The following is a 26,575-nucleotide window of genomic DNA, read 5'->3' as shown; positions in this document are numbered from 1 at the left end:
GACAAGATAGAGTTCCCATGGCTATTCCCCCAGTGACCTGATAACTCCAATCAGGCCCTACCTCTGAAAGATTCCACCACTTCATAGTAATGTCATCGAATTATAAACCCATCAAAAGGGTTATTCTGCTGGTTAGGTCAGAGCCCCCACAATCCAGTCCTCTTCTCTGTCTCTGTCTCTGTGTCTGTCTGTCTCTCTGTCTCTCTCTCTTTCTAAGACAGGGCTTCTCTCTGGCTGTCCTTGAACTCATTCTATAGATGAGGCTGGCCTCGAACTCACAGAGATCCACCTGCCTCTGCTTCCCTGAGTGCTCGGATTAGGCTCTTACATCTTAAATCTCTTTACTGTAAGTTCAATAGAGTTTGAGCCGCAGCAACATCCTATCTCTGTTTAATGTTTAACTTTACCGGCAACTTCCTGGATTTTTGTTTCACAATAAAGATACCTTTTTATTTTATTTTAACAAAGTTGCCTTCAGTGTGGCCAAGAATTTGGTTCAAGCTGCAGTTGGAATGGTGTGGTTGTATGTTTGACACAGCATTTCTAGACTCTAGTCTCTAAAATGTTTAAAACACACATTTTAAAAAGTCCTACCTTAGTGATAGAGCCTAAAGAAGTAATTTAGCTTTATGGATATTCACCGTAGTGCTGGGTATAGTAATGAAAACATTTTCAACAACTGAGCCCAGACTAAATAAACACAAGTCAATATCTACTAATGAAAAATCATATAGAAACAAGCTTCTCAAATAGCAGTACTCTAGAAAATGCATAGTTATTTGGTCAAGGCCATTAGACAAAGTTAACTCATCTTTTTGAAGCATGAATTTCCGGGTGGCTTAGGAGTATGGCCGGGTCCTGTAGTCATGCTTCTAAGGCTCATTTTCCCTCTCTTCCTCCCTAACAGAGTGGGATTTGTGGTGGGGGCGGTGTTTCCTCCACCTCTGTTGTAACTAGGCCTTTAGGGCTTTAGTAAAAGAGATAAATGTGGTTTTGTGAGAGACTTCCGGGAGGCTACGGTGAGGTACTGACCCTTAAGGGTAAGGAAAGGGAGCAGACATTTATAAGCTACTTCCTGTACTTAAAATAGTCTCCTAATGAACAAACAAAAATTAGTTACTTAAAAGCCCTCAAAGGTCTGGCTAATTCTAATTTGAGGAGAATAAATAAAAGAGGGCCGTGGGAGAACAACTGCTCTTTTTTCTAAGAGAATCTTGAATACGTATTGCCGAATTATCTCTGATTAAACTTACTTTCAAAAGGCTGACAAGGTTCCAATAAATCGCTCGCGGTAGAGACCACTTCTTTGGTTTTCCGTGACCATTTGTAAATCGAGGTCAAACAAGAACCGGAGTAAGTTTATTTCACTTTGTAGAACCTCCCCTCCCCGCCCCTCCGATGCCGGCCCTCCTCCTCTTCCAAAATTTGCCTAGGGTTTGCAGGGTTTCGGGATTCCTTGCGCCTCTGAGAATCTGTATCAGCTGAAGTTTTGTCCGTGTAGACCCCAAATTTCTGTTTGGAATTTGCGAACTGGGCCAGGCTGGAGGAGTTGTCGCAGGCCACCAATCCCGGGGCCTGGGATGGGCGGGGCGGAGCTGGCCCCTCCCCGCCGTGCAGCCAATAGTCGGGACGGGAGCCGGAGGGGCGTGGCGTGCCTGCTTATCAACCTTGTGATTGGCATCCAGGCTCCTGTGGCCGCGGCTTCCAGCTCCCCAGAAACCTGGGCGAGTGAGGACCTACAAAGTTTGTCCGCTCCGGGGCGCCATACGGACGGGCTCTGGTCCCGGCCGGCCGGCCTGGGCCGGTCTGAGCCTAGGAGACCCCGATGGCCGCAGTGTTCCTGGTAACGCTCTATGAATACTCGCCGCTCTTCTACATCGCGGTGGTTTTCACCTGCTTCATCGTCACCACCGGCCTGGTACTAGGATGGTGAGTGTCCAGGGCTGGGAGCGAGGGGACCGCCGGCCGGGTGTGGGGTCCGTGCGGAGGGATCGGGTGGCTCGGGCACCGCGGGCACCGTCACCGCCCGCACTCGGCCCAGGCCGCCTGCTGCACCTGTGGGATGGGACCGCCCGGGGGAGGGCAGAGCTTGGTCCTGATGCGGGGTCAGAGAGTCCGAAGGCTTTGTCCCCGGCCGGGGGCCTACTCGGTGCCCGGTGAGGACCAGTCACCCGCCGCACCAGGCACAGACGGGTTATGAAGGAGCTTTGACAGTGTTCCTGACTTGAACTGACCCTTGGCTTGGTTTCAGATCTTTCGGAGGAACTTTTACCCGAATTCTGTAGCTCCCGTTTGGTAATGGAACAGCTTCTTGAAAGCAGTCCACTGTTTTGACATGGTCTTTAGTTGATAACACATTTTTTTTTGAGAGTAGCGAGATTTTAGGAGTAAGTTATTCTGTGGGTTGGAGGTATTTTGCTTCTCGGAGAGTTACATAACCCCTGAGCAATTATTTCAAGGTAGAAGTGTCTCCGGTATTTCTCCTGAGGAGATGTGGCTGTATCCTGTCTAGGCCACCCTTATAAACACGGCTGGTTGAAACCATCGGACTAGCCTGCCGCGGTTGTTCTAGGCTGTAGCCTTCATAGCCCCTCAAGTGCACAAGAGTCATGGCCCAAAGAGGGCCTTGAGGAAGAGACATGAGCGATAGTTGGAGAAGGAGTATTTTGAAGAAGAAAAAAAGAGTGAGGAAGGGAATGAATTTCAGAAACACCACATGAGCCGAAGCACACAAAATTGGGACCGAAGCGGGCTTTGTAAATCAGGCTCAAAAATATCACCTGCTTACATATTCATCATTACTTTAAAGACAGGCACGGATCCCTGTCAGTTTCTGAAAATAGATGCCACTTTTGGGAAAGAAGAAAAATGTAACATTCCCAGATGACACCCCCCCCCCCATGGTACAGCATAAAACCCGAATGATGCAAGCAGAACAACATGAAGACCAGTCTTACACAAATTATTTGTTCTCCGTAAGATGGTTGGTTTCACTGTAGCATATGCAGCCCTCCCCAAGTGCTGGGATTATAGGAGTGTGCACTATGCCTGGATCATAGTGTTATTATTATTAACCTTCCAGCTTCTTTGTTGTTTGTTTTTCTCCTAAGTGCTGGGATTAAAGGCGTAGGCCACCACCGCCTGCAACCTGTCAGTTCTAATTGCTGTCATTTACTTCAAGGAAGTTTGTAATTGGAATTAGGAAGGTGTTTCCCAAGTGAAAAAATTAGTGTTCATACAGTTTTTAAAGGACTATAATATTGGTGTTACTCTTGTCAACATAATTTTCCTGTTAAGGAAAATTGGTATCTAGTTGATAATTACATTATATGTGTTGCCAAATAGGCCACTAAGTTCGATCTCTTAGACCTATCTCTAGCATTGGGGAACTGAGTAGAATTCATATTGCACATAATACTGGCATCCTAGGGTAAAGGGAAGCCAGGATCTGTGTGTGTGTGTGTGTGTGTGTGTGTGTGTGTGTGTGTGTGTGTGTCTGTCTGTCTGTCTGTCTGTCTCTGTGTGTTTAAAAGACAGACACTTTGGAGTCAGGCAAACGCAGGTTCAAATCCTGGCTCTGTCAGGTTGGCTTGAATGTATAATGATTATTTTACTACTCCTTGTCATTATGAGTTTCATAAGTGTTGCAAGTTTCTGCTGAGGTATTATTTCTTGAAGTCTGGCCTGAGCACTGCTGAGGCTAGAAGACTTTGTAAGTAAGTGTCAGTCACCTCCGTCCTGATTTGGACCTAACCTGTCCTGGTGAACCTAATCAACCATTCTTCCCACTTAGCTTAGCTTCAGCTATATAGATAAACTTTTTATATGTTATTTGCAAGTTAAAAGGTCCATCTACTAGAAATGATGACTTGGACACTATTTTAACCTTACAAACACATCTTTCTAATATCCCAGCCAAGGCAACCAAAATAAACTACCAACTACTATCCTTTTCATCCTTGTCATTTTGTTTTGGTAATGTCTGCAGTTTGATCTTTATTGGTTATCTGTTTCACAGTCGGGGTTCTTACCCCTTACAGCTGAGTTTCTGGTCATTTGCTTCTCTCCATTGTGCAGTGTTCCCCTGTGTGGTGAGCATGCTGAAAGACGAGGAGCATCTCATGATTAGATCCCACAGCAGAGAAAAAGAATCACACCGCAGGAAGCAGATGTCTTTTAGCCTCCACAGTGGCTTCTGGGAGCCTCAACAGCCTCAGTCAGGTGCTCTCAAGTGCTTTCCACAAATAATCCAGGACTCCGACTTGGCAGTGATTCCCTGCCTCCTCTGCACCACAGCTTAGTAAGGGATTGGCTGTCAGCCCCACAGCGCTCCTGTGGCCTCTGCTAGTGAATCTGGGGCAGAACTCCAAAGCACCTTTCTCCTTTGCTAGCTGTCTACTGATAACGCTTCCCCGAGAAAGGATGCAGACTGGAAGTCTAGACAGCCCTAAGAGGCACGTCGTTTCCGTCTGGTTCCTTTTCTTGTATGCCTTCCGTAGCAACAATGCTTCATTCTGGCAGTGTTCTGTCCCAGTTTATAGTTTTCAACTCTCCTACATCAGCCTCATCTCTTTGTATTGGAGTTGCAGCAGATCCATAGGATCCCAACTCCAAATCTTTTTTCTTCCGTTACTGTAAGTCTTAGTTACTTTCCATTACTTAATAGCTGGTGGCAAGTTTCCCACTGCTAGACAAGCACCCTACTGTGGGGCGTTTACCCACCACCCCCACAGCTCCCCAGAGTTTTCTTGAGTGCGAGCAGCAGGAAATATTAGATAGAAGGACTTATTGTGGAGATAAACAGATAGAAAATAAAGGATAGCCTCGAGAGGGCCTGGAACCTATTCCAATGGGCCCCGACTGTCTCTGTCCCAGGGTATTTATAGAGATGCCAAGGGGTGGAGCAAAAGACCTCCTCCCCCAGCACAGCCAAGTGCAGACCATCTCAGACACCTGCACTCAGGCCCATGACCCTAATCATCCTCTATTCGGACCTGCTGGGTAAAGCCACGAGGAACCCGAGAACGGGCTTCCACACCCTACCACTGGGTTACATCTCCAGTGCTGGTTAATAGTTTTTAATACATTTATTTCTTCCTGCTCAATAGTTTATGTGCTTTTGGTCTCCTGACTAGACTATGGCTGATAAAGTATCACTCAGAAGAGGATTCTTGGGCAAAATGCCATCAAAGATAGAGCTTGGGAGTTGGGTTGATTATAACCTAGACACCTGGTTGTTATTGGGATATTCTTCAGCTCCCTGCTAATGAGAAATGAGATCCCAGTGACCCGTTGCATGTAATGGCATTGGAATTAATTTAAATAAAGATGCCTTTGGTTGATTGTGATGGAGTATTTTCTGAATTAGGTGCCTGGGGGAGCAAATCTTTATAGTCCTTGACAGTTGGTGGTAGTAGTGGCTGGTCCCGGGTTTGCTGGAGTATTTACAGGAAGAAAACAAACTTGAAACTCTCACACCCACTCTGGGAATCACAGAGTTCCTGGGGGCTCTAAACCCCTTTGTTCTGTGTCCCATAGCTGCCTTGCTGAAAACGGGCCCCATCTTCTTTATTGTGCTGGCCATAGAATTGCATGGTCTTTTCAGTGTTCACATGTTATTGATTAGAAAGAAGTGGAGATCTGAGACTTGGAATGGGGACATCTAGATAGACATGAACAAAGTTTGGAATTTATTAATTTTTGAGACAGGTTTTACTCTGTAGCCCAGGTTGGCCCAGAACTCTCTAGGTAGACCGGGCTTGCCTTGAACTTGGACTGGTCCTTCTGCCTTAGCTTCCTTCTTGAGTGCTTGGGATGAGAGGAATGAGCCGCCATGCCCAGTTTAAAGCTGAAGCTCTGAGCTCCTTTTACCTGTGGATGCAGCCTGCTTTCCATGAGTGAGAAAGCCGGTGTCCCTGGTGGAAAGACCCTGTGGCAGCACCATTAGAACAGCTGCTTTCCAAACCAATGTCCATAGAAGAGTCCCGCCTTGTCCTAACCCGAGAGCTCTGCACCAGGACAGACGGCTGACTAGTGAGAAACAGCCCAGCCTCCCTTATAAATTTGTGTCTGAGCAGCGGTTCTCAACCTGTAGGTCTCGACTCATTTGGAAGTCAAATGACCTTTCACCAGTGTTGCCTGAGATCACTGGAAAACACAGATGTTTCCATTACAATTCATAACAGTAGCAAAGTTATAGTTGTGGAGTAGCAATGAAAATAATGTCATGGTTGGGGATCAGCAGAACGTGAGGAACTGTATTAAAGGGTTGCAGCATTAGGAAGGTTGAGGGCCACTGGTCCATAGGAACTGTGCACTCCATAGGAGACCGTACTGTTAGGAAGGTAAGAGAAGGATAGATGTTACGAGGTCAGATACATCTATATGGATATGTGCTCAAGGATTTCTGGGGCCAGAGTGTTAGCACATACTCGTTTGGTTGATTGAAACTTGATTCACTAAGTTTGAGACAGTTCAAGGTTTCTCTTTTTCTTTGGCTTCTAGGTTTTCCTCTAAGTACAGCTTTATCAGGATAGCACAGAATTTGATACCTGTTTTCATTCTTAGCCAGTTCTGAATTTTAGATGTTTGTAACCTGTAGGCCAGAGTATGCTGTCTTTAGTAAACATTCTAGTGGACCTGGAGGGAGAGCCTCGCTGCTTGTTGGTGAGGTGACTGTAACTGTCAACAGGCCAGACAGGCTGATAGTGCTTGCTCTTCAAGTCCTCGCTGTCCTTACTGATTTTCTGTCTTGCTGCTACCAGTTCCTGTGTTGGTTCAGAGTATTGAAATCTCTGTGTGGTTTTCTCTTTAGGTTCAGAGTTGTGGTTTTCTTTTTGCTTTGTATTTTGAAGTATTTTGAATAAATATTTAGGATTATTATATCTGATAAGTTAACTCCGTTCTCATTATGAAACAGTGCTCTTTTTTCCTCTTACAATCTCTGCCCTGGTTTCTTTTTGTCTTGATATTTTAAGGGGGTTTCTTATTTATGTCCCATATAACTAGTACTGCATTTTTCTCCATTTCTCTGATTATCTTGGTCTTTTAGTTAGGGAGTTTGCATTATTTGCATTTGATGTGATACTTGGGGTGCTTGGATTTAAGTCCCCCATTTTACAGTTTGGTTTTATTTGACTGTCTTTGTTCTTTCCCCCATCAGTTACTCTTCATTTGCATAAGTTAAATGACTATGTTGGCATATTAGCAACAACTTTGAGGTTCCTTTGGGGATTTTAATCTGCCTCTAATCTTCACTTAATATTTTAAAGATACTTTGTATCTTGTAGATTTTGGTTACAATTGTCTGTTGGATGTTTCATTTTTGTTCAGTTTTCTTTTCTCTTTCTGTTTCATTTTAGACAGAGACAGAGACTCCGTGTGTGTGTGTGTGTGTGTGTGTGTGTGTGTGTGTGTGTGTGTGTGTGTGTGTGTGTGTTTTCCTGGGAGCTGAACCGATAGCCTCATGCTTGGTAGGCAGTAGACCACCAGCCACATCCCTAGTCCTCGTATTGGGCACTTTTCACTGTAGTGCCTTCACATTTACACCCTTCTGTTCTTCAGTGTCCGATCTGCCGTGCAGCCTGGCCAGCAGATTCTTCATCTCACATATTGCCTTATCATCTGTAAAACTGAGATGAGTGTTTTAAACTATTGTCTATGTCTGTATATTCTTCAATCTTATAAGCCTTCTTGAGCACATGGAATACAGTCCTGGCAACTATGTAGATGTCCCCAGTTAAAAGATTATCAACTTGTATAAAATGATAGAAAGATTCTGGCATCATTTTTATACATTTCTATAGATTCATTTATCTCTTCTTTATGGTTAACATTTTCTGCTTCTTTGCATTCCGGTCAACTTTTTAAAGCATTATAAATATTGGAAAATATGAATTTTCTTTAGAGCTTGTTGGGCCATTATCTTACATATTCTTACACATATTCTTAAGCTTTGTACTGGGTCACAGTTAATTTCCTCATCTTGCTGTTGGAGCACTACACAGACACACAGGCCCACACCAGCTTTACATAGATTCTGACTCAGGTCCTCACACCTGCTCAGCTCTTTACCCACTGAGCCATCTCCCCAGTGACCTAAAGCTTCTCTCAAGACAGGGTTTTTCTGTGTAGCATGGGCTGCCCTAGAACTCTGTAGACCATACTGCAGATTCTGAGATCTGCCTGACTCTGCCTCCCAAGTGCTAGGATTAAAAGGTGTGCACCACCACACGCAGCCAGGTTTTCTTTTGAAATGGTGTTTACCTGCAATGGGATGTGCAGATCTGAAGCATGGTAATTGCCAGGTGTTACCAAATACATCTATACAATCCCAAATTGAGTACTGTACACTGATAGGTTCTTCATGCACTTTCCCAGGTACCCCTGCTCTGTACACTCAGAAACAACCTTGCTCTTATTTCATAGGTTAGTTTTGCCTCTTTTGGGTTTCATATTAGATAATCATACAGTATCTCCTTTCTGAAATTTTTGAAATATTTATTTTATGTGTGTAGGTGCTTTGCATGCATGTATATGTATGTACTGTTTGTGTGTCTGGTACCCACAGAGGCCAGAAGAGAGTGTCAGATCTCCTGGAACTGGAGTTACAGACAGTTGTGAGCTGCCATGTGGGTGCTGAGAATTGAATCCCAGGCCCTCTGGAAGAGCAGCCAGTACTCTTAACCACTGAGCCATCTCTCCAGATTTTATATTTTTGAAAATTATCTACATGGTCATAGCAATGTATTTTCTCTTTTCAGTGCTGACTATTAATACATTCTTCCTGGAATATGTGAGTTCATCTGTTGGTTTCCACAGGCTCTTTTCTATTTCTTTTTTTTCCCCCCTGTCAGTGCTGTGTATTTGGAGAAGAGGGTGTACTCAAAGTATGAACATATAGCTCAAGTCCATTGATTCAACTATGGAATCATGTTAGGACACTTTGTTTAGATGAAGTCCCCTTATCCAACTAATAGCTTTCTCCGCTGCTGCAGTAAGGCAGTTCAAGCTGAACTAAAAAGTAAAAGAACAGGTTTATTTGAGCAAAGCAGCTGCCTGGTGAGTTCTCCAGTCCCAGAGATCAAGGCCAGAGAAGTTACACACCCAAACTAAAGCATGGAGGTTATATAGCCTATTGGTGAGGGGTGATGACGTGTCCATAACAAGCTGGCTTTGTGCCCAAGTATGGTAAAAAACTGACTGCTTTAGGTGGGGACTTGGGCCACTGGCAACTTCGGAGGAGGAGGTGCCCTAGCTGCCAAAATGCAGAACTGGGCTTTTTGGTGCCCAGTTTTCTTTGTTGGAGATTCTCTGAGAGGGCGGGGGTTGGAGAGAGAGAGATGGGGCTTCTCAGACTGTGCAGGAAGAAGCTGGAGGTTCCAACCGAACACCAACTGTGGATTTATTTTAGGGCACTCTATTTAGGTCAAGTAAACTTGCCTGGTTTGTAATTTTACTAGATACTTCATTTGGTTTCCTTATTTGAAGCTTGTTCTGTGTGGATTGTCACAGTTCATGCTTTTGCATAGTTTATATGACCTTTAAAAGTATATTATGTGAATGAAAGTCTGTATTTGACATTTTGCTTTGTTATTTTAAAAATTCTAAATGACTATTTGATATTTTGATAGTACCCTGCCCTCATAAATCATAACACATAGTCTGTACATTGAGTAAACATTTGTTTTTTCTTTCTTTTGAGGATTTGGTTCTATAATGACCATGTTGTTTATTTTAAGTATAATTCACCTATAATTGTTGTGTTCTCTATTGTTATCCACAATATAAAGGAAAGAGCTGCTTATTTTCTCGAGCATACTTATTCATTCAGCCAAATGATACAGCACAGTTCTGGGAGACCTCTCACCTCCCTCAATTCTAGACTGATTCTCCAAGACAATTGTAAAATAAGTGACTGAGTCTCTTTCCCTGGTACTTATTTTTAAAGGGAATCTGTAATGAAGTCTAATTTTTTAAAAAAAATTTAAATTTTTTCTTTGTGGATTTCACATTGTGCATCCCTATCCCATCCATCTCCCTATCCCTTCATATCTGAAAAACAAAAACAAAAAAACTGCCGGGTGGTGGTGGTGGTGGTGGTGGTGGTGGTGGTGGTGGTGGTTCACGCCTTTAATCCCAGCACTCGGGAGGCAGAGCCAGGCAGATCTCTGTGAGTCCGAGGCCAGCCTGGGCTACCAAGTGAGTTCCAGGAAAGGCGCAAAGCTACACAGAGAAACCCTGTCTTGAAAAACCAAAACCAAACCAAAACAAAAAAACCCAAAAATGCAAAAACAAACTAACTAACATACCCAAAAAGAACAACAACAAAAGTCTCAGTGTGGAAGAGTTTGTGTGGCCAAAATTTTAAGTTTGTTGAAGTTATGTTTTATTTTTACCTTTCTTTAGGTTTGGTTGGGATGTTCCGGTAATTCTGAGAAATTCAGAAGAGACCCAGTTCATCACAAGAGCTTTCAAGAAACAAATGAGACAAGTCAAGAACCCTTTTGGCCTAGAGATCACTAACTCATCCTCAGCTTCACTAGCAGGTTGGTGGCCATTTTCCAAAGCTTTTCTCTCACCCCTAGTCCATGTCGTTAGCCCTTCTGTGTTCATCTCTGTTTCTCTTCACTAACTGCCACCATTCATTGAGCTGAACACTGCAGATGTCAGGGTTAAAGTTCATAGATTTTCTCCTGGAAGTGTTTATCCAGTAGTCAACAGAGACCCGTGTGCATACAGAGGAGAATGAATATTTCATACGTTAGTAACAAGTGTTCTGTTAGGACACTGTACCACATTCAGTAGTCTTCAGTGAAATGAGAAATGATCAAATGTGTCTGAAACAGTAAGTTTAAGGTTGCTGGCCTTTTTAAGAACAACTGATTTTTTAATCTGAAATTGTATTTTAGTATACATTATTTTCATCTAATATGAGATTTGTTTGTTTGTTGGTTGGTTGTTTGGTTGGTTGGTTTTTAGAGACAGGGTTTCTCTGTGTAGCCCTGGCCCCTGATTGTCCTGGAACTCACTCTGTAGACCAGGCTGCTAGGCTGGCCTGAACTCAGCAATCTGCCTGCCTCTGCCTCCTAAAGGCTGGGATTAAAGGCGTGTGCCACCACAACTGTTATTTTTGAGAAAAGTAAGAAAAGGCCAGCACTGGGAGGCAGAGGCAGGCAGATCTCTGTGAATTCAAGGCCATCCTGGTCTACAGAGTAAGTTCCAGGACAGCTAGGACAACAGAGAAACCTTGTCTTGAAAAACCAAAAAAAAAAAAAAAAAAAAAGAAAGAAAGAGACTTCCTTTGTTAAAATAAGGCAGAGATCACACATTCCTGATTAAAATATACAGTGATGGTTTAATGACTACCCCCACCCCTTTCAGCATCTTTAGATTTTAACCTGCTACAAATTCTCATCTGCTTTTTGGGTAAGGACTGCCAATAAAGAAGTCAACCCTGACTTCCTGCTGTCCAGTCCACAAGTCCGGAAGTACACTGGGGAGTGGGGTGGGCTGATCACATTGTGAGTCAAACATGGGCTCCGCTGGAGCTAGAGCAGAGGAACTCACCCTACTCCTCAGGCCGAAGGAGTCTCAAGTAGAGCCGACTCTGCCAGTGTCGGGCACATGAAGACAGCCAGTCCGTGGAGCACTCAGCTGTGTGCCCATGTGCCGACGGTCTTCGTAATGGAAAAAACAAATGTGTTCACTCGGAGTGTAGCTACTGGAAGAACTCACTTAAAAAACACCAGTGAGTAGTGTTCCCTATTTGTTTTCTGGTGGGGGAAAGGAAGATGGATTTTGGTGGAAGTTATAGGAACAAAGCTCACGGAAAGGTCGATACCCTTAAGATGTTTACACAGTGGTTATAAGGTTATTTTGTTTCCTGCACAGATATTTAAATAATCCAGATTTTTTTTTTCTCACCCCTGTATCCCAAGTACCTGACAGATTGCACAGGAAAGTAGCAAATGTCCAGATATGATGTAACTTGACAACAAATGAGAAAATGGTTATTCAGTTTGCTAGAGCAGGCTGCTGGGATTTTGTTGTGTAACAGTGTTGTGTTTGGATTTTTGTTCAGTTCGTGTCCCCAGATAGAGGCTTTACTGAAACTAAGGTAGATACTCAGTATATATTAGTTGAATTGGATTAATTTGCTTCAGGAAGTCTGTTGTCACTTTGGAAGTACCCCCCTTACCCCAGCCCACCCCATTTTAACAGATCCAATAAGAGCTGACATAAAGCAAAAGACTTAGGCAAAACAGACATTAGCATTTGGAGAGCAGTTTGCCAACCTCCATCTCCTGCATCCTGAACTCTCCTGTCCAGGTGCCCTGTCTCGTCATCCTCACACATGGTCTCTGTACATCAGGATGTACCTCCTCACCTCCTCGCAGGACGGCTTTCCCGCCCCGTGTTGCTCTTATTAAATGGCTCAGTGCACTGGCTCAGAGCCAAGGATGGCTCCAGCACTTGGTGCTATTAGCCTGGTGAAGCTGTGCAGGATGAGGATGGGTTGAAAGAAGTCATACCCACTCGGCTTTGAACTTCCTGATTTACAGCTGCCGAGGTTTGGTTAATGATATTGATATAAAGCAGTTTTGTGTATGCATTGAAATTTGGAAGAACAAGAACGTGTGAAGGGGAAACTCCCTGCAGAAGAAGTGGGGAAAGTAAAGGGAGAGCAGTTTTGCAAGGAAGTATTTGACCTGCCGTCAGGTGGTATCCTTATGCAATGGTCAAGGTTATGAGAGAGTGTGTGGAGGAGAATTCTGCAGATGCTATGGCTCTTTTTCATTACCTTCTAGTGCTAGTTTTAGCGACACATTAAAGTATGATTACTTTTCAGTTGCCAGTGAATTAATACCTGGTTGAAATCAAGTAAATATTTGAAATAGAATTTCATTCCAGTAGCCTATACAGTTCCTGCTAATTAAAATCTGTGCTTGATTAATTAGAGCAGTCTTGTGTCACTGCTGTCACACATACCACCAAAGTAGAAGATGAGTAAGGGGACCATCTTGGTCATCCTGTGAAACCTTTGCTTGAATTTGTATATCTTCTCACAGTATTTTCTCTTGATCACATTTTTAAAAATAGGTAAGCAATAAATCACACTTCCTGTTACAAGCAGCAGAAAAGCCTTCAGTAAAGGCACACTGAGACCTGCAGAGTTGCTGGTAGACCCAGGCCAGGTTCAGAAGCTAAGCTGCTGTACCAGGAACAGTGACCCAGACTGCATGTAGGTCTAGTCAAACACACCGTGCCTCTGAGCACGGACTGTGGCAGCTTCCCCTCCCAACAGTAGGAGACACCGGAAGTTTGCCCTTGAACTTGGTATGCTTCAACTGCCACCAGTAAGGAGAGACAAAAATCATATTGGGAGCACTGAAAGTGCTATGTAAACATAAAATCCATAAGTAAAACAGCACATACAATTTGTATGCACTTAGTTACCCACTTACCAAGTCTGCTGACACTGTAACCTCCTTTGTTGAAAGCAAAGAGAAAAGGAGAATATTGCTAATAAACCTTCCATGGTTGGCATCCCTAGCCCTTCCTCAGGCTGTTTTATATCCTCGTGGAACACTAACCATATGATGGGCATTAACAGTGCCATTGTATATATTAATAACAACGCTCAGTTTTTTCTTAGTGTTTTTCTTACTTCAGTGATCGCCACCTGGACCCCCTGGTTTGTTTGGATGGCTCTGCTCTGCTGTTTTGACCCTTGTGCTAATCACACAATGATTGCATATATTGTTAGAAAGAGGTGGTTATAGTCACCAAAAGGAAAATTGGACCAATCATTTTAAAGACAAATTATAATAATAAAAGTTTGCTGTATTGCTCAAATTCTACATAGCTATTAACATTTTTATATTTGTAGATATATATCCTTCAACAGCGTTTAAAAATTGCCATCAGCTAGGCCAGCGTCCACAAGAAAAAAGCCTGTGTTCCTTATCCCATGTTATATTATCTGCTACACTGGGTGACACCTATCTCTTTCTGGTTTGCTTTCTGTAGCTGGCATGACCTTGACAACAGATTGCCTTGAAGATAGTCGTCTTACATGTTTCTGGGGGTGCAGTGTCCAAAAACTGTATGAAGCTCTTCAGAAGCATGTTTACTGCTTCAGGATAAGCACTCCGCAAGCATTAGAAGAGGCACTGTACAGTGACTATCTCCACCGAGAACAGTATTTGTATCCTTTTCCCGAGACACACTCACTGGTACAGAAAAATGACACTCTGGGATTCAGTAAAATGTTACCAAGTTATTGACTCTTTAATCTAGTTTTGTTCTTTTGGCAATTTGCCTTTACATACTCAAAAGCATTAAAAAGCACAGCAGAGAAGAAATATATTGCCAATTACCGAGAGATACTGAAATTGAAGACTTTGGTCCAGTGCCCAGATCTCGCTATCCATTGGTAGCTCTGTTGACCCTCGCTGATGAGGATGATCGGGAAATTTATGATATTGTAAGTAATTAAAGTATCCGGAATGCCTTACTTTTACAAGATTTGGGTGATTCTTAATTATTTTTTGAAATAAGAAAAAAAATTTCTGAAAACATGTATTTGGTCCTGGACACACATGTCTTGAAAAATTAAAACATGGATTTATCCTGTAATACACCTTCAGAGTATGTTGATCCCCCTCTCCCACACTGTGGATGGCAATAACATGGCTTTATTTATAAAATAAAAGGTAGATTATTATTGAATTAAATTAATTTCATCCTTTAGAAAAATGTCCTTTGGGATACATGTCTATTCTTCACATTTTTATTACTGAATTGATCAGCATCATGACTCGAAGTGCTTGATTTTAAGACCAGGTATGCTCTTTTCAGGCCATAGTTATGGTCCATCGGAGTCCCTGCCATGCCTGTGGGATCTCTATGTTTAGTCATTTTAGAATCTTGTTTTCTCACTATGTACTGATTTTAAAAAAAAAATTGTTTATCATGTAAACAGTGTTCTGCCTGCATATATGCCTGCACACCATAAGAGGCACCAAATCTCATCAAAGATGGTTGTGAGCCACCATGTGGTTGCTGGGAATTGAACTTGGGACCTCTGGAAGAACAGCCAGGGCTCTTAACCTCTGAGCCATCTCTCCAGCTGTGTACTGACTCTTTAGACTGGTAGTTCCCTGCTTGGAGCATAAAAGCATCTAAGTGGTCCGAGAGACCCTGAGTCTCCACCCTCTATATGAGATAGAAACTTACACAGGTTGAACATCCTGATCTGAAAATTGGGAATCTTCTGAGCACTGACATATGCCACACTTGGGAAAGTCTAACCCATCCAGTTCAGTGTGTGTGCACCAAACATGCTTTTGAAGATTATCTTTAGCTCGTGTTTATAAGTTTATTGTGTTCTTACAGCACAAATGAATTTCCTGGTTAGACTTGGGGCTCATCTCTTTCTCCATGATAGCACATCATGTATATGCAAATATACCCAAATCTGAATAATCTAAAATCTGAACCACTTTTTCTTCCAAGCATCTCTTCTCTTTGATTTTTTTCAAGACAGGGTTTCTCTGTGTAGTTTTGGTGCCTGTCCTGGATCTCGCTCTGTAGACCAGGCTGACCTCGAACTCACAGAAATCCACCTGGCTCTGTCTCCCGAGTGCTGGGATTAAAAGGTGTGCACCACTACCACCTGGCTATAAATTTATTTGTTTTTTGAGACAGAGTTTCTCTGTGTAGCTTTTGGAGTCTGTCCTGGTACTCATTTTGTAGACCAGGCTGGCCTTGAACTCCCAGAGATTCACCTGCCTCTGCCTCCTGAGTGCTGGGATTAAAGGTGTACGTCACCACTGCCCCCCAAATACATCTTTCTTGTTTTGTTTTGTTTTTCTGAGACAGGGTTTCTCTGTGTAGCCTTGGGTGTCCTGGAACTACCTCTGTAGAGTAGGCTGGCATCAAACTCACAGAGATCCGCCTGCCTCTGCCTCTGCCTCCCGATTCCATGCATTTCCAGTAAGAGAAACTTAACCCATATATGTAACAAACTTTTGGTGAACTCTTACGGCAAGAATTAGGCATGGTGGTGCAAACCTTTAGTTGCAGCTCGGGAAGCAGAGGTAGAGGCAGAGGCAGGCAGATCTCTAAGTTTGAGACCAGACTCGTCTACAGAGCAAGTTCTAGGACAGCCAGGGCTACACAGAGAAGAAACCTTGTCTCAGAAAAGAAGGAAAGAAGGGCTGGGCGGTGGTGGCACATGCCTTTAATCCCAGCACTCAGGAGTCAGAGGTGGGCGATCTCTGTGAGTTCAAGGCCAGACTGGTCTACAGAGTGAGTTCCAGGTTAGGCTCCAAAAGCTACACAGAGAAACCCTGTCTAGAAGAAAAAAAAAAAAAGAAGGAAGGAAGGAAGGAAATCTTATAGCAAGAGTGCCCTTATACGCAATTTGCTACTTTCCTTGGTGCTTGGTATGCTCATTAGTAAAGATGCAGTGACATTTTGATACTTTTGTGTAATGTGCTAAATATATTCACTACCATTAATTAGCCTATGGTTTTCTTTTTCTTTTTTTCTTTCTTTTTTTTTTTTTTTTTTTTTTGGAGCTGAGAACCGAACCCAGGGCCATGTGCTTGCTAGGCAAGCGCTCCACCACTGAGCTAAATCCCCAACCCCTAGCCTGTGGTTTTCTTTCAGCAGCAACCTAGGGTGTTAGAGCGAGTGTCTTAAAGACTAAACCGTAGGAGAGGAAATCCCAGCCCCACTCTACCCCAGTGCTGAGGGTCAGACTCGAGACCTCACTCATGCTAGGCAAGTGCTCTACCATTGAGCTATGGTCCCACTTCTACCCGTTTGTAAAAAGTGGAGTAGCGCTGGCGGGCAGTTGTGGCTCATGCATTTAATCCCAGCACTAGGGAGGCAGAGGCAAGCCCATCTTTTCAAGGCCAGCCTGGGCTACAGAGGGAGTTCCTGGACAGCCAGGGCTACACAGTGAAGCTCTGTCTTGAAAAAACAAAAACAAAAAATCAGAATATCTTTATGAAATAAGCGTGTGTTGAATTTTGAAAGGTATATATAAAATATAACTTGCTATTTGCAGATAAATATTTCAAATTTCATTTTATTTATTTATTTATTTAATTTATTTGTTTTGAGACAGGGTCTCACTATGTAGCTGTAGCTATCCTGAAACTATGTAGACCAGGCTGGCCTCAAACACAGAGATTGCCTGCCTCTGACTCCTGAGTGTTGGGGCTAAAGGCGTGCGCCACCATACCTGACTTCAAATTTTATTTTTAAAAATCAAACTGAAGCTTTTTTTGTTGTTCCTAATTAAAAGAGGCAGACAGGAAGGAATGGAGAAGTGCAGGTCCCTGGCTGTAAAGCTACAGGCGTGGTACATAGTATGAAGGCTACAGTTAGTGATATTCAGAATGCTTGTGACGAGAACAGGTGTTCTTGCCACAGAGAGGGAGAATCATTGTAAAGTAATGGTTTGTTAATTTGCTTGACTGTAATGACAATTTGGCTATGCATGCATATCACACCAGCACATACTATTGTGTACCTTAGATATATACAGTTGAAAGAAAGTCATTCAAGACAGCTCATCTGATAAAATGCTTGTTATGTATGCCAGATGACAGAGTCCAATCCCCAGAACCCATTCATGGTAAAAAGAGACAAGTGACTCCACTCAGTTGTCCTCTGACTGGCGCCTGAGTGTCCTCCTCCATATCATGCACACACACAATACTAATAAATTGGAAGACACAGTGAAGGCTAAGGGACCAGGGCGGGGATGCTGCTGGCAATGTTAGCGAACCTCACAGAACTTGACAGCAAACTTCCTAGTTGCACAGCCATGAGGCAGTTGGTGAGTTCTGATTGCATTTTCAGTGTGGATACACAAGAGTTGTCAGTTCTTTACCTCCTGGGCGTGGCACCCTTCTCTCCACGGTGTGTCCCTTATCATTTCCGTGAGTTCTGTCCCCTCTTTTTCCATCTATTCAAAACAAAGGGTCTGATGCTAGTCACCCCGACTCACGGCTCCTGGTTGGTCCTTTCTCCTCTGACCTCACTCCTCGTGAAATTCAGTGTTCTTTGTTTTTCTTATTTTGTGTTCCATGTGAACAGGGAAGATTTCCCCATCACCACATACATGTGGTAAAGTGGGAAAAATGGGAGATTACCATTTTCATCATCATTTGGTGACATATATAGAGAAGATCTGCTCTCAGGTGCCTGAGCCAATTGGGATGGAGCTGCTGGGGGCCAAAGCTGTGGGCAGCCTGTTCCCTCCAGGCTCAGCCTCATCTTCTGCCCTTGTGGAAGGCGGCCTGGCCTGTCTGCATCCTTGTGTGGCCTTCCTGATGTTCTCCTAGGTGTTCTCCCCTTTCTCTGTTAATTATCTCTCAGATCTGGGCTGGTATTGGCAGTAGAGCATCCTTGTCATTACGTCATTTATGCTCAGGTTCTCTTTAAAGGCAAGCTAAATATTTCATATTTGTTTCTCATGTATGGTTCCCAGTACTTTATCTGAGGCTCGTGACCACTAAATAAAGACAAGAATGATCCTGTTCCCGTCGTGACAGAACAAAATTTCACTGACCTCATAGTCAGTCTCCAGTACTGAGGACTGGACCCAGAGCCTCAGGCAGGCTAGACAAGCATTCTACCACTGAGCCAGGGCCCCAGCCCGAAATTCATTTTGTGAAGGACAGTTTGGAGCTAGTTTGTTGTTGCTATTGTTTTAAGTTGATGAAAGAAATCAAGAGTTGTTATTACAAGGTTTTGACATTTACATAAATTGTTTTGTTTTTTTTTTTTTTTTTTGGTTTTTCGAGACAGGGTTTCTCTGCGTAGCTTTGCGCCTTTCCTGGAACTCACTTGGTAGCCCAGTCTGGCCTCGAACTCACAGAGATCCGCCTGGCTCTGCCTCCCGAGTGCTGGGATTAAAGGCGTGCGCCACCACCACCTGGCGACATTTACATAAATTGTATAGGAGAATATCTTCATTAGAAAGTACACATTGAATACCAGGAATCAATAGCCAGAATTTTTAGTGTAATTCTTTATTTTTATTCCTATATTATCCAAATAACATGCATTTGTGGCAGAAAACAAACAAACAAACAAAAAACTAGAAAGCCTAGGCAGGCTCAAGGAAAGAAAGTGTGATCGCCTGTACTCTGTCATCCCAAGGTGGCAGCTATGAACAGGCACCTATGTCTTGCCAGCTTTTTAGCACATAAAGAAAAGGATCAAATGGAGCACTGCATGAATTGCCCTCTTTAGTGGTCCATTTGAACATCTCGTCCGTATCACGTGAGCTCCATACGTTAGTGTGTAAGTGTCATGGTCATAGCCTCCGAGGCCGCACTGCCTCAGATGTCAGGGGTGTGGAATGAGGCGGTAGTGTTGCTGTTCTCTTCCATCCTGGCTTTCTGATTGCAATATTAAAACCTGTGAAGAACGTTATGTTTTTACAGCTGTGGTAGTCTTACGGCTTTTCTTTTGTGCATGATTTCAAAAAGCTACAAAAATAAGAAGTGAAAGAACACCTGTGTACTTGACCCAGGCCGCCTAATGACATTTCCAAAACTGCATTATTATCTGCCTGTGTATGCAAATGCCATGGTATCGTATGTGCATTTGAAATGACCGATTTCACAGTTAACTTGGAGGGTGGTGGCTGTTTGATCCTGGTACTCAGAGTGTACGTCCTAATACGGATCTTCTCTTATATAACCATAATGCAGTTATGTGCTGAACAAATTTCAGTGTACCATATCCCACCTGTGCTTATATTCCAACCTCCCGGTCAATTTAGAATGCTCTGGCAGCAGAAGACAGCCAGGTCTTCCTAATGTCTCCAGAGAAGTTCTAGCCTAGGGTCTCCACCCCCGGAAGCTGAGGTGTTGACTTACACCACGTAAGAGAATTTCAAGACAAGTTCGTGTGAATCAGATTTGGATTGATTTAGACAAGGTCAGAGAAAGAGTTCATGCTTTAGATTTAAGAAGGTTCCGAGTTCAGAGAGAGGGAGAGACATCTTGATAGCCATCTACATGTGCTTTTGTGTTTTGAAGTTACACCACTCGGGTGATGTAATTTATAGTGAGTTTTTAAAGAGTAGGCCGAGTTTCCAGATTAAGTTTAAAATTGAGCTGAAAATATGACGTGGCTTACTTAAGGAATTCTTCAGTAGGTGGAAATGTGAGGTCATCTGTGAGGTGCACTGTCCAGGGTTAGGGATGGGGGAGAAGTGCCGATAAACCCCACGGTCACAGCATAGTTATCATCTTGACACTCCACTTACGGCCTCACTCAGAGAGAACACTGCTGTCTGGGGGCAGTCTCCCCTGATTTTGCCGATTTCTTGACTTTGAGCCAGCTGGAAATGTAAATCAGAGCCTGGCTCCTTCCTTTTCCTCATGTCCTCTCCATTTTCCATGTCCTTCTGTCACACCTTGGTATTTTCTAGTCTACAGTCAGGTTTGGTATATGCCACGCTGTTAGTCTCCTCTAACCTGGGCATGCTCACAGCCTTGCTTTTTCTGACTGTCTTTACTCTTTGGTTTTTTGAGACAGGGTTTCATTTTATAGCTCTATCTGCCTTAGAACTCACTTTGTATACCAGGCTGACCTCAAACTCACAGAGATCCGCCTGCCTCTGCCTCCTGAGTACTGGGATTAAAGGGTGTGCTGTCATGCCCAGCCTTGCTTGCTTTTTATGACAGCATTTTTAGACTACTTCCATATACACACATCCTTTTTGTAAGCATAGAGGTTTTCTTGTAATTGGGTCACAATTAGGCTTTATTGGCCAGTGAGCCTTGCAAGGTGATGGACACCCTTCCAGGGCTCCGCCTCTGAAGCCCACTGCTCTTTGCTGGTGTTGGCGATAGAAATGTTGGTCTCGTGGTCATTTGTTTTCTGATGCTCTGGGCTTCTCTCTCTTGATCTCCCGTCAAGCTGACAGAGTTTGACCTCCATTCCTCTCCCCCCTTTTCCTCCTATCCTTGTTGTATCTTTCTGTGGAATGGGGCAGATGGACTGCAGGGTCCTGATTGCCCTGCCCTCTTCTAGACCCTCCAGGACTGTGCAGATGCCCTGCTTTTCTATGCAGATTGCCTGTCTTTAATACTCCTTGATGATTTTGTCAGCGTTTATGTTTACCATGGTGTTTGGATGTTGCTGTTTCCCATGCTAGCCCTCTCTAGTCAGTTCTTGGCATGCTCCTTCAAACCAGAACCTTCCCTTTATTTGAATATCTATTATTCCAATGGCCTCATGGATTCTCTTTTTTTTTTCCTCAGTAGTTTATATCAGTTTTGAATTTAACTATTTTGGCACTCAAATTACATCTCACCACTTCTTTCCAGGCTGAGCATTTATAGTCAAACTGGCTAGTCTAGCCAATCAGTGAGCTCTTTGTTCAGTGAGAGACCCTACCAAAAAATAGGGTGGAGAGCAACTGGGGGAGATAGCTGATGCTGACCTCTGGCTTCCACAAGGACACCCACATGTACACACAACAAGAACACACTCATGTAAGTGGAGAGTGACTGAACAAGACACTCACAGCTGACCTCCGGGGACGGACGGACACACACACACACACACACACACACACACACACACACACCCCTATAATGGAGTGTGATGCCAGCCAGAATTCCCCAACACCACCAACTGCCAAAATCCTCAAAGCTTAAAGCCCCTAAAGTCTAAAGCTCCCAAAGATGGAAACCTACAAATGATAAGTCCCAAACCACAATTTCCAGCAGTGGATGCGTGGCTCAGTGAGGGGAGTGGAGAGCCAAATCTTTGGGATGCGTTGGTATGCCCTCACTTGTATATGGGGTACTTGCCAAGCTATTAAAATATCACGTATTCCACCTGCCTTGTCATACATAGTACTAGGCCTCCCTCCCTCCATGTAGAAAAAAGCAGCTCAGGGATCTTCTGAACTAAGGACACCTGCTCACACAGGGATACCTCCAGGTCACTAAACAGTAGATGGTGAACTAGTTTTATCTAGAAATCTGAAAGTCAAATTTACCAGAGTCGGGCACAGGAAACTGAGGAGTGCCTCACTTTGATTAGCTATGGCACCCTCAAAGTGGTCTCCACTGTTTTGTTTGATCTATCAAATATCTGCCATTGGTGCTCCTGGAAGCACCAGAAATTTGAGAAACTTACCCATTTATGTATTATTGTCAGGAAAAAGCAAAGTGTTTTATTTTTATTTTGAACATAAAAACATTATAATTTAAAAGTCCAGGGTTATTTGAAATTGGAAAATATTTTCTCTGTAGAAAATAGTGACAATAATAACATTTCCCAATAAACCCTTTTAAGGCAAATAATAGCTGAATTATACATATATTGATTAGATTCTGGGATACAGAAGAAACCTAGCTTCATCGTTTTACTTAAGTTGTATAAGTGAAGGCATCTCAAGGATTCCAAATGCTGTATCGGTCAAGCACTAACCAGCCTGGAGGGAAAGGCCAGAGTCAAGGACTCAGCAGAACTGTCAGGCCAGGAGACATATAAAGAGGAATGTGACAACCAAGGAACCAAAGCACTAGAGAGAAACCAGAGCTAGGACGATGCCAGGTGCCGAAGGTCAACAAAGTGTTTTATAAATGCTTATCAGAAGATGTGGTGGCCAACTGCTACATAATAATCACATTGGGAACTAGGTATGCTCAAGCTTCTGAAAGTAGATTGCAAAGTGTTACTTTTCCACTCAACCAATGCATTTGGTGGAAACTAGACAAGTGCACTTGCCAGCTCTACAGAAAGGATGCAAAGTGCAGGTTAGGAGCATCACTGTCTGCTCGGCACCCCTTCCAGGGGCTGAAATTCCAGCTCGCGGTGAATCAAAGACTAGCAGTGAGCTCCAGGGATCTGCCTGTCTCTGCCCACCCTTCAACACTAGTTGTGCTCTGTGAGGCAGTCATCCAGTTACATGTTTTCCCAGATTGTTAACTAGTTGTCCCTAAACTATTTACTTAAAGAAAACAAAGCCAAACCTCCCTGTGCCTTGTGCTTTGAGATGACACCTTCACTGTAGTTTTGCACATAACTAATTGTTTTGTTATTTTTTTCTGGATTGTTTCTTCTGTCTCTTGCATTCATCTACTTATGAGTCAGTTCAATACAATTCAATATTTAATGAGGCTAGGCTGCTCTGGGCTGTTGAATGCTCTCCTACCTATTCTTATATGTTCCTTTTCTTATGTGAGTATTTTAGAATCGATGTCTGTAGCTTGTAGTGAAGCACACTGATATTTTTATGGGGACCACCATGAATCTGTAAATTTCAGTATAATTTAAATGTGTCAGTGGCTGGCTACTTTTCAGTACTGTGAAAATTAATATACAAATGATATAAGTGTTCTAATACAGCTCTTATTTGAGAAGCATTTTTTCACTTCTCTGCGAAAGAGTGTTAAATACTGACTCGTGTCCAATTTTTATTTTAGATTTCCATGGTGTCGGTAATTCATATTCCTGATAAGACTTACAAACTTCCCTGCAGAATATTGTATCAATATTTACTCCTGGCTCAAGGTCAATTTTATGATCTTAAGGTAAGTCATACCATGTAATATTTGTTGTTTACAGAATTCAAGGAATGGCTGTTTTAAAGAGAACTGTGGTTTTTAGTTAGCTATGGAAGTTAACTACTCTTGCCTGTATGTTGAATTTGCTAGCTCATCAATTTTCAGTAGCTTTTGTGACCCCCAGGTCCAGAGAGTAACTGTTTTTCACAATGGCCTTTCTACTGGTTTCTTTGACTTTCAGCAACTTTTCATGTCTGCAAACAGTAGTCCCAGCCCCTCCAGCAACCCCTCCCCTGCAGACAGGAAGGCCGAGCAGAGCTTGTTGGAGAAGGCAGGTCTGGCTGGGAGCGAAGCGGAGCCGGTGGAGGAGAGCAGCAAGGACTGTGTGGTGTGCCAGAACGGGGGCGTCAACTGGGTGCTCCTGCCTTGCCGGCACACGTGCCTGTGCGACAGCTGTGTGTGTTACTTCAAGCAGTGTCCCATGTGCCGGCAGTTTGTGCAGGAATTCTTTGCACTTTGCAGTCAGAAAGAGCCAGACAAGGACATGCTGGAAACCTCCTAAAGCCGTCACAGCCAGAGAGTGGACTGTCCACGCAAGGTGTCCCTAGGATCATAACACAGAATCTACAGTGGTGACTGTCAGAAGGAATTCTATTTTCACGTCATAATTGTACTTGAATGAACAAAGATGTTCTTCCTGCTCAGCATGTCGAACACTGGAGTACTGTCTTCATTGATACCTAAAACTCACTCAGCTCTTAAGAAGAATGTAAACATCTGCCTTTGGCCAGCAGGAAGATTTCATGTAATGTGGGTGAGAAAAGTCACTCAGAAAATCCATCCACTTGACATTGCAGGAGATCCAAGTTTCAGGGTGGGCGACTGCTTTTCCATTGATGTAATCTGGAGTGAAATTACAAGACTGCATTCTGCTGAAAGTAATTAAATGTCCCCCAGTTTACAAAGTAGTTGGAAGGGGCTTTTTACCTTCTACTGCCTCTGAAATCTGTTTTTATAAATATTCATTTGGTTTCAAATTTTCCTTATCAAAGTTACATAAATACATGCTTTAACTTTTCCGTCGTGTAGGTTTTGAAGTCATAAACGTAAGGCACAGTTCTGATTGCTCCCATGTGTCAGAGAGTGGATGGCTCTCGTCTACAGGAGGCAGATGCATAACACCTGGATAATAAAATCTCGTGCATAATTAAGTTATAGACTCGGTTGTCAGATGTGATTAGATTAACAGCATGTGCTGTGCCCAGGAAGGGCAGTGGGGCCCTCGCCGCCGCCTCCTCCTCACCTCACGTCTCCTCCTGTGCAGCAAGTCTACCCAGAGGTCGGGGTCTGGAAGGGCAGAGCTAGAAAGAAAAACAAAAAAGAAACAAATCACGTTTTTTTCTTTTTCTACAATTTTTATCCCAAATAAACCCAGTATCCCGTATTTCTCATTACACCTTGTAAGCATTGAATCTGATAGACACTTCCCCCACCCCACCCCCCACTACCCTTGCCATGGTGACTAAGAACAGAAAGGGAAATGGGGGTGTCCCAGGACAGTGGGTCACACCAAGTAAGCCGAGACCCCCAGGGGCATGTTGAAGCCTCTGTAACGTTTGTGTGAGACTCATGCCTTGCCTCTGTGTTACCGATTTATTTATTTGCTTATTTATTTTTGGTTTTTCAAGACAGGTTTCACTGTGTAACTTTGGAGCCTGTCCTGGAACTCGCTCTGTAGACCAGGCTGGCCTTGAACTCACAGAGATCCACCAGCCTCTGCCTCCCGAGTGGTCAGAGCCACCATTGCCAGCTAAAATTCATCAGTTTATGTGTTTTTTAGATATGAGTGCTCTGACTGCATGCATGCCAGAAGAGGGCATCAGATCCTGTTAATGATGGTTGTGAGCCACCATGTGGCTGCTGGGAATTGAACCAGGTCCTCTGGAAGAGCAGCCAGTGCTCTTAACCACTGCGCCATCTCTCCAGCCCATGTCACCACTTTTAAATGTCATTTCCTTCCATTCCCATGCATCACTTGCAAGAAAAATCTGTTCTTCATTTTATAAAATGATTTGAACTTTTCTCTACCTACAATCGCTGTGTAATGAATATCTTCTAGAGTCAGACATGGTAGCTCACACCTTTAATCCCAGCACTTGGGAGACAGAGGCAGGTGGGCCTCTGTGAAGTCCTGTTCATCCTGGTCTACATGAGTTCCAGGCAAGCCAGGGCTATGATGTGAGATCTTGTCTCAAAACAAACAAAAGCCACCGGACTTTCTGGGTCTGGGCTGCAGTGGAGCAGACTCAGTATTGTGTGCCTAGAGGGAAGGAACATGGATGTTAGCTGGAAGCAATTCCCACGCCTAGCAGAGGCCCTAAGTCTGTCAGTGAAGCAGGATTGTCTAAAGTACAGTCCCTGCTGCAGCCAGCAGTGAAGTCGTGATTCCTGATTGCCTGCTCCACCCTGTCGTGTGGGAGAGTCCTCAAGATAGCCTCCCACCTACCCTGATGTCCTTTACATGTCTTTGTACTCAAATCGTCCTAGATGATTGCTTCTTGTGGAGGTACAGTTTTGGTAACTACAATTTTATTAGTAATGCTCTCCTGTTTTTCATAGATTTTTTTTGAAGTAAAATATATGCTACATAGAATTTACAATTTTAAGCATCTTTAAACATACATTCAGTGGCATTAAGTCTATTTACACTGTTGTGTAACCATGGCCACTGTCCATTTCCAGAACGCCTCTATCCCAAGCTATACTTCTGTGTTTACTTAGTCCCAGCCCCTCTTCCCCTCGGCCTCTGGTAGCCGATGTTCACTGTAATAGCTAAGGATTGAACTATTCTATTTCATGTAAGTGGGATCACTTAGTGTTTTCAAGGTTTATCCATGCTGCACTTCACATTGCACTTTTCTGTCTTTGAAGTCTAAATCGTATTTCTCATTTCGATATCCATTTTTCTGTTTATTTTTAATGATTTCTGAAGATAAATTACCTTGGTTTCCCTT

General features: G+C 43.4%; 1 protein-coding gene across 2 annotated transcripts; it reads left to right on the top strand.

Moving 5' to 3' along the window:
- Positions 1 to 1,684: 1,684 nt before the first annotated feature.
- Cgrrf1 (cell growth regulator with ring finger domain 1) lies at positions 1,685 to 24,780 on the top strand. 2 transcript variants are annotated; one of them, XM_028873586.2, is made up of 6 exons: positions 1,685 to 1,929; positions 10,408 to 10,547; positions 14,032 to 14,209; positions 14,341 to 14,488; positions 23,481 to 23,588; positions 23,803 to 24,780. In XM_028873586.2, the coding sequence occupies exons 1-6, from the start codon at positions 1,826 to 1,828 to the stop codon at positions 24,121 to 24,123; spliced, it is 999 nt and encodes a 332-aa protein (XP_028729419.1). In that variant the 5' UTR covers positions 1,685 to 1,825; the 3' UTR covers positions 24,124 to 24,780. The 2 variants fall into 2 exon arrangements, with proteins under 2 accessions (XP_028729419.1, XP_028729418.1); XM_028873585.2 differs by having other exon boundaries at positions 14,302 to 14,488.
- The last annotated feature ends 1,795 nt before the right edge of the window (positions 24,781 to 26,575 follow it).

Source organism: Peromyscus leucopus, chromosome 9, assembly GCF_004664715.2.
Source record: "Peromyscus leucopus breed LL Stock chromosome 9, UCI_PerLeu_2.1, whole genome shotgun sequence".
NCBI lineage: Eukaryota > Metazoa > Chordata > Mammalia > Rodentia > Cricetidae > Peromyscus > Peromyscus leucopus.
Note: the sequence above shows the minus strand (reverse complement) of the source record. Positions and strands in the feature narration are given on the sequence as shown.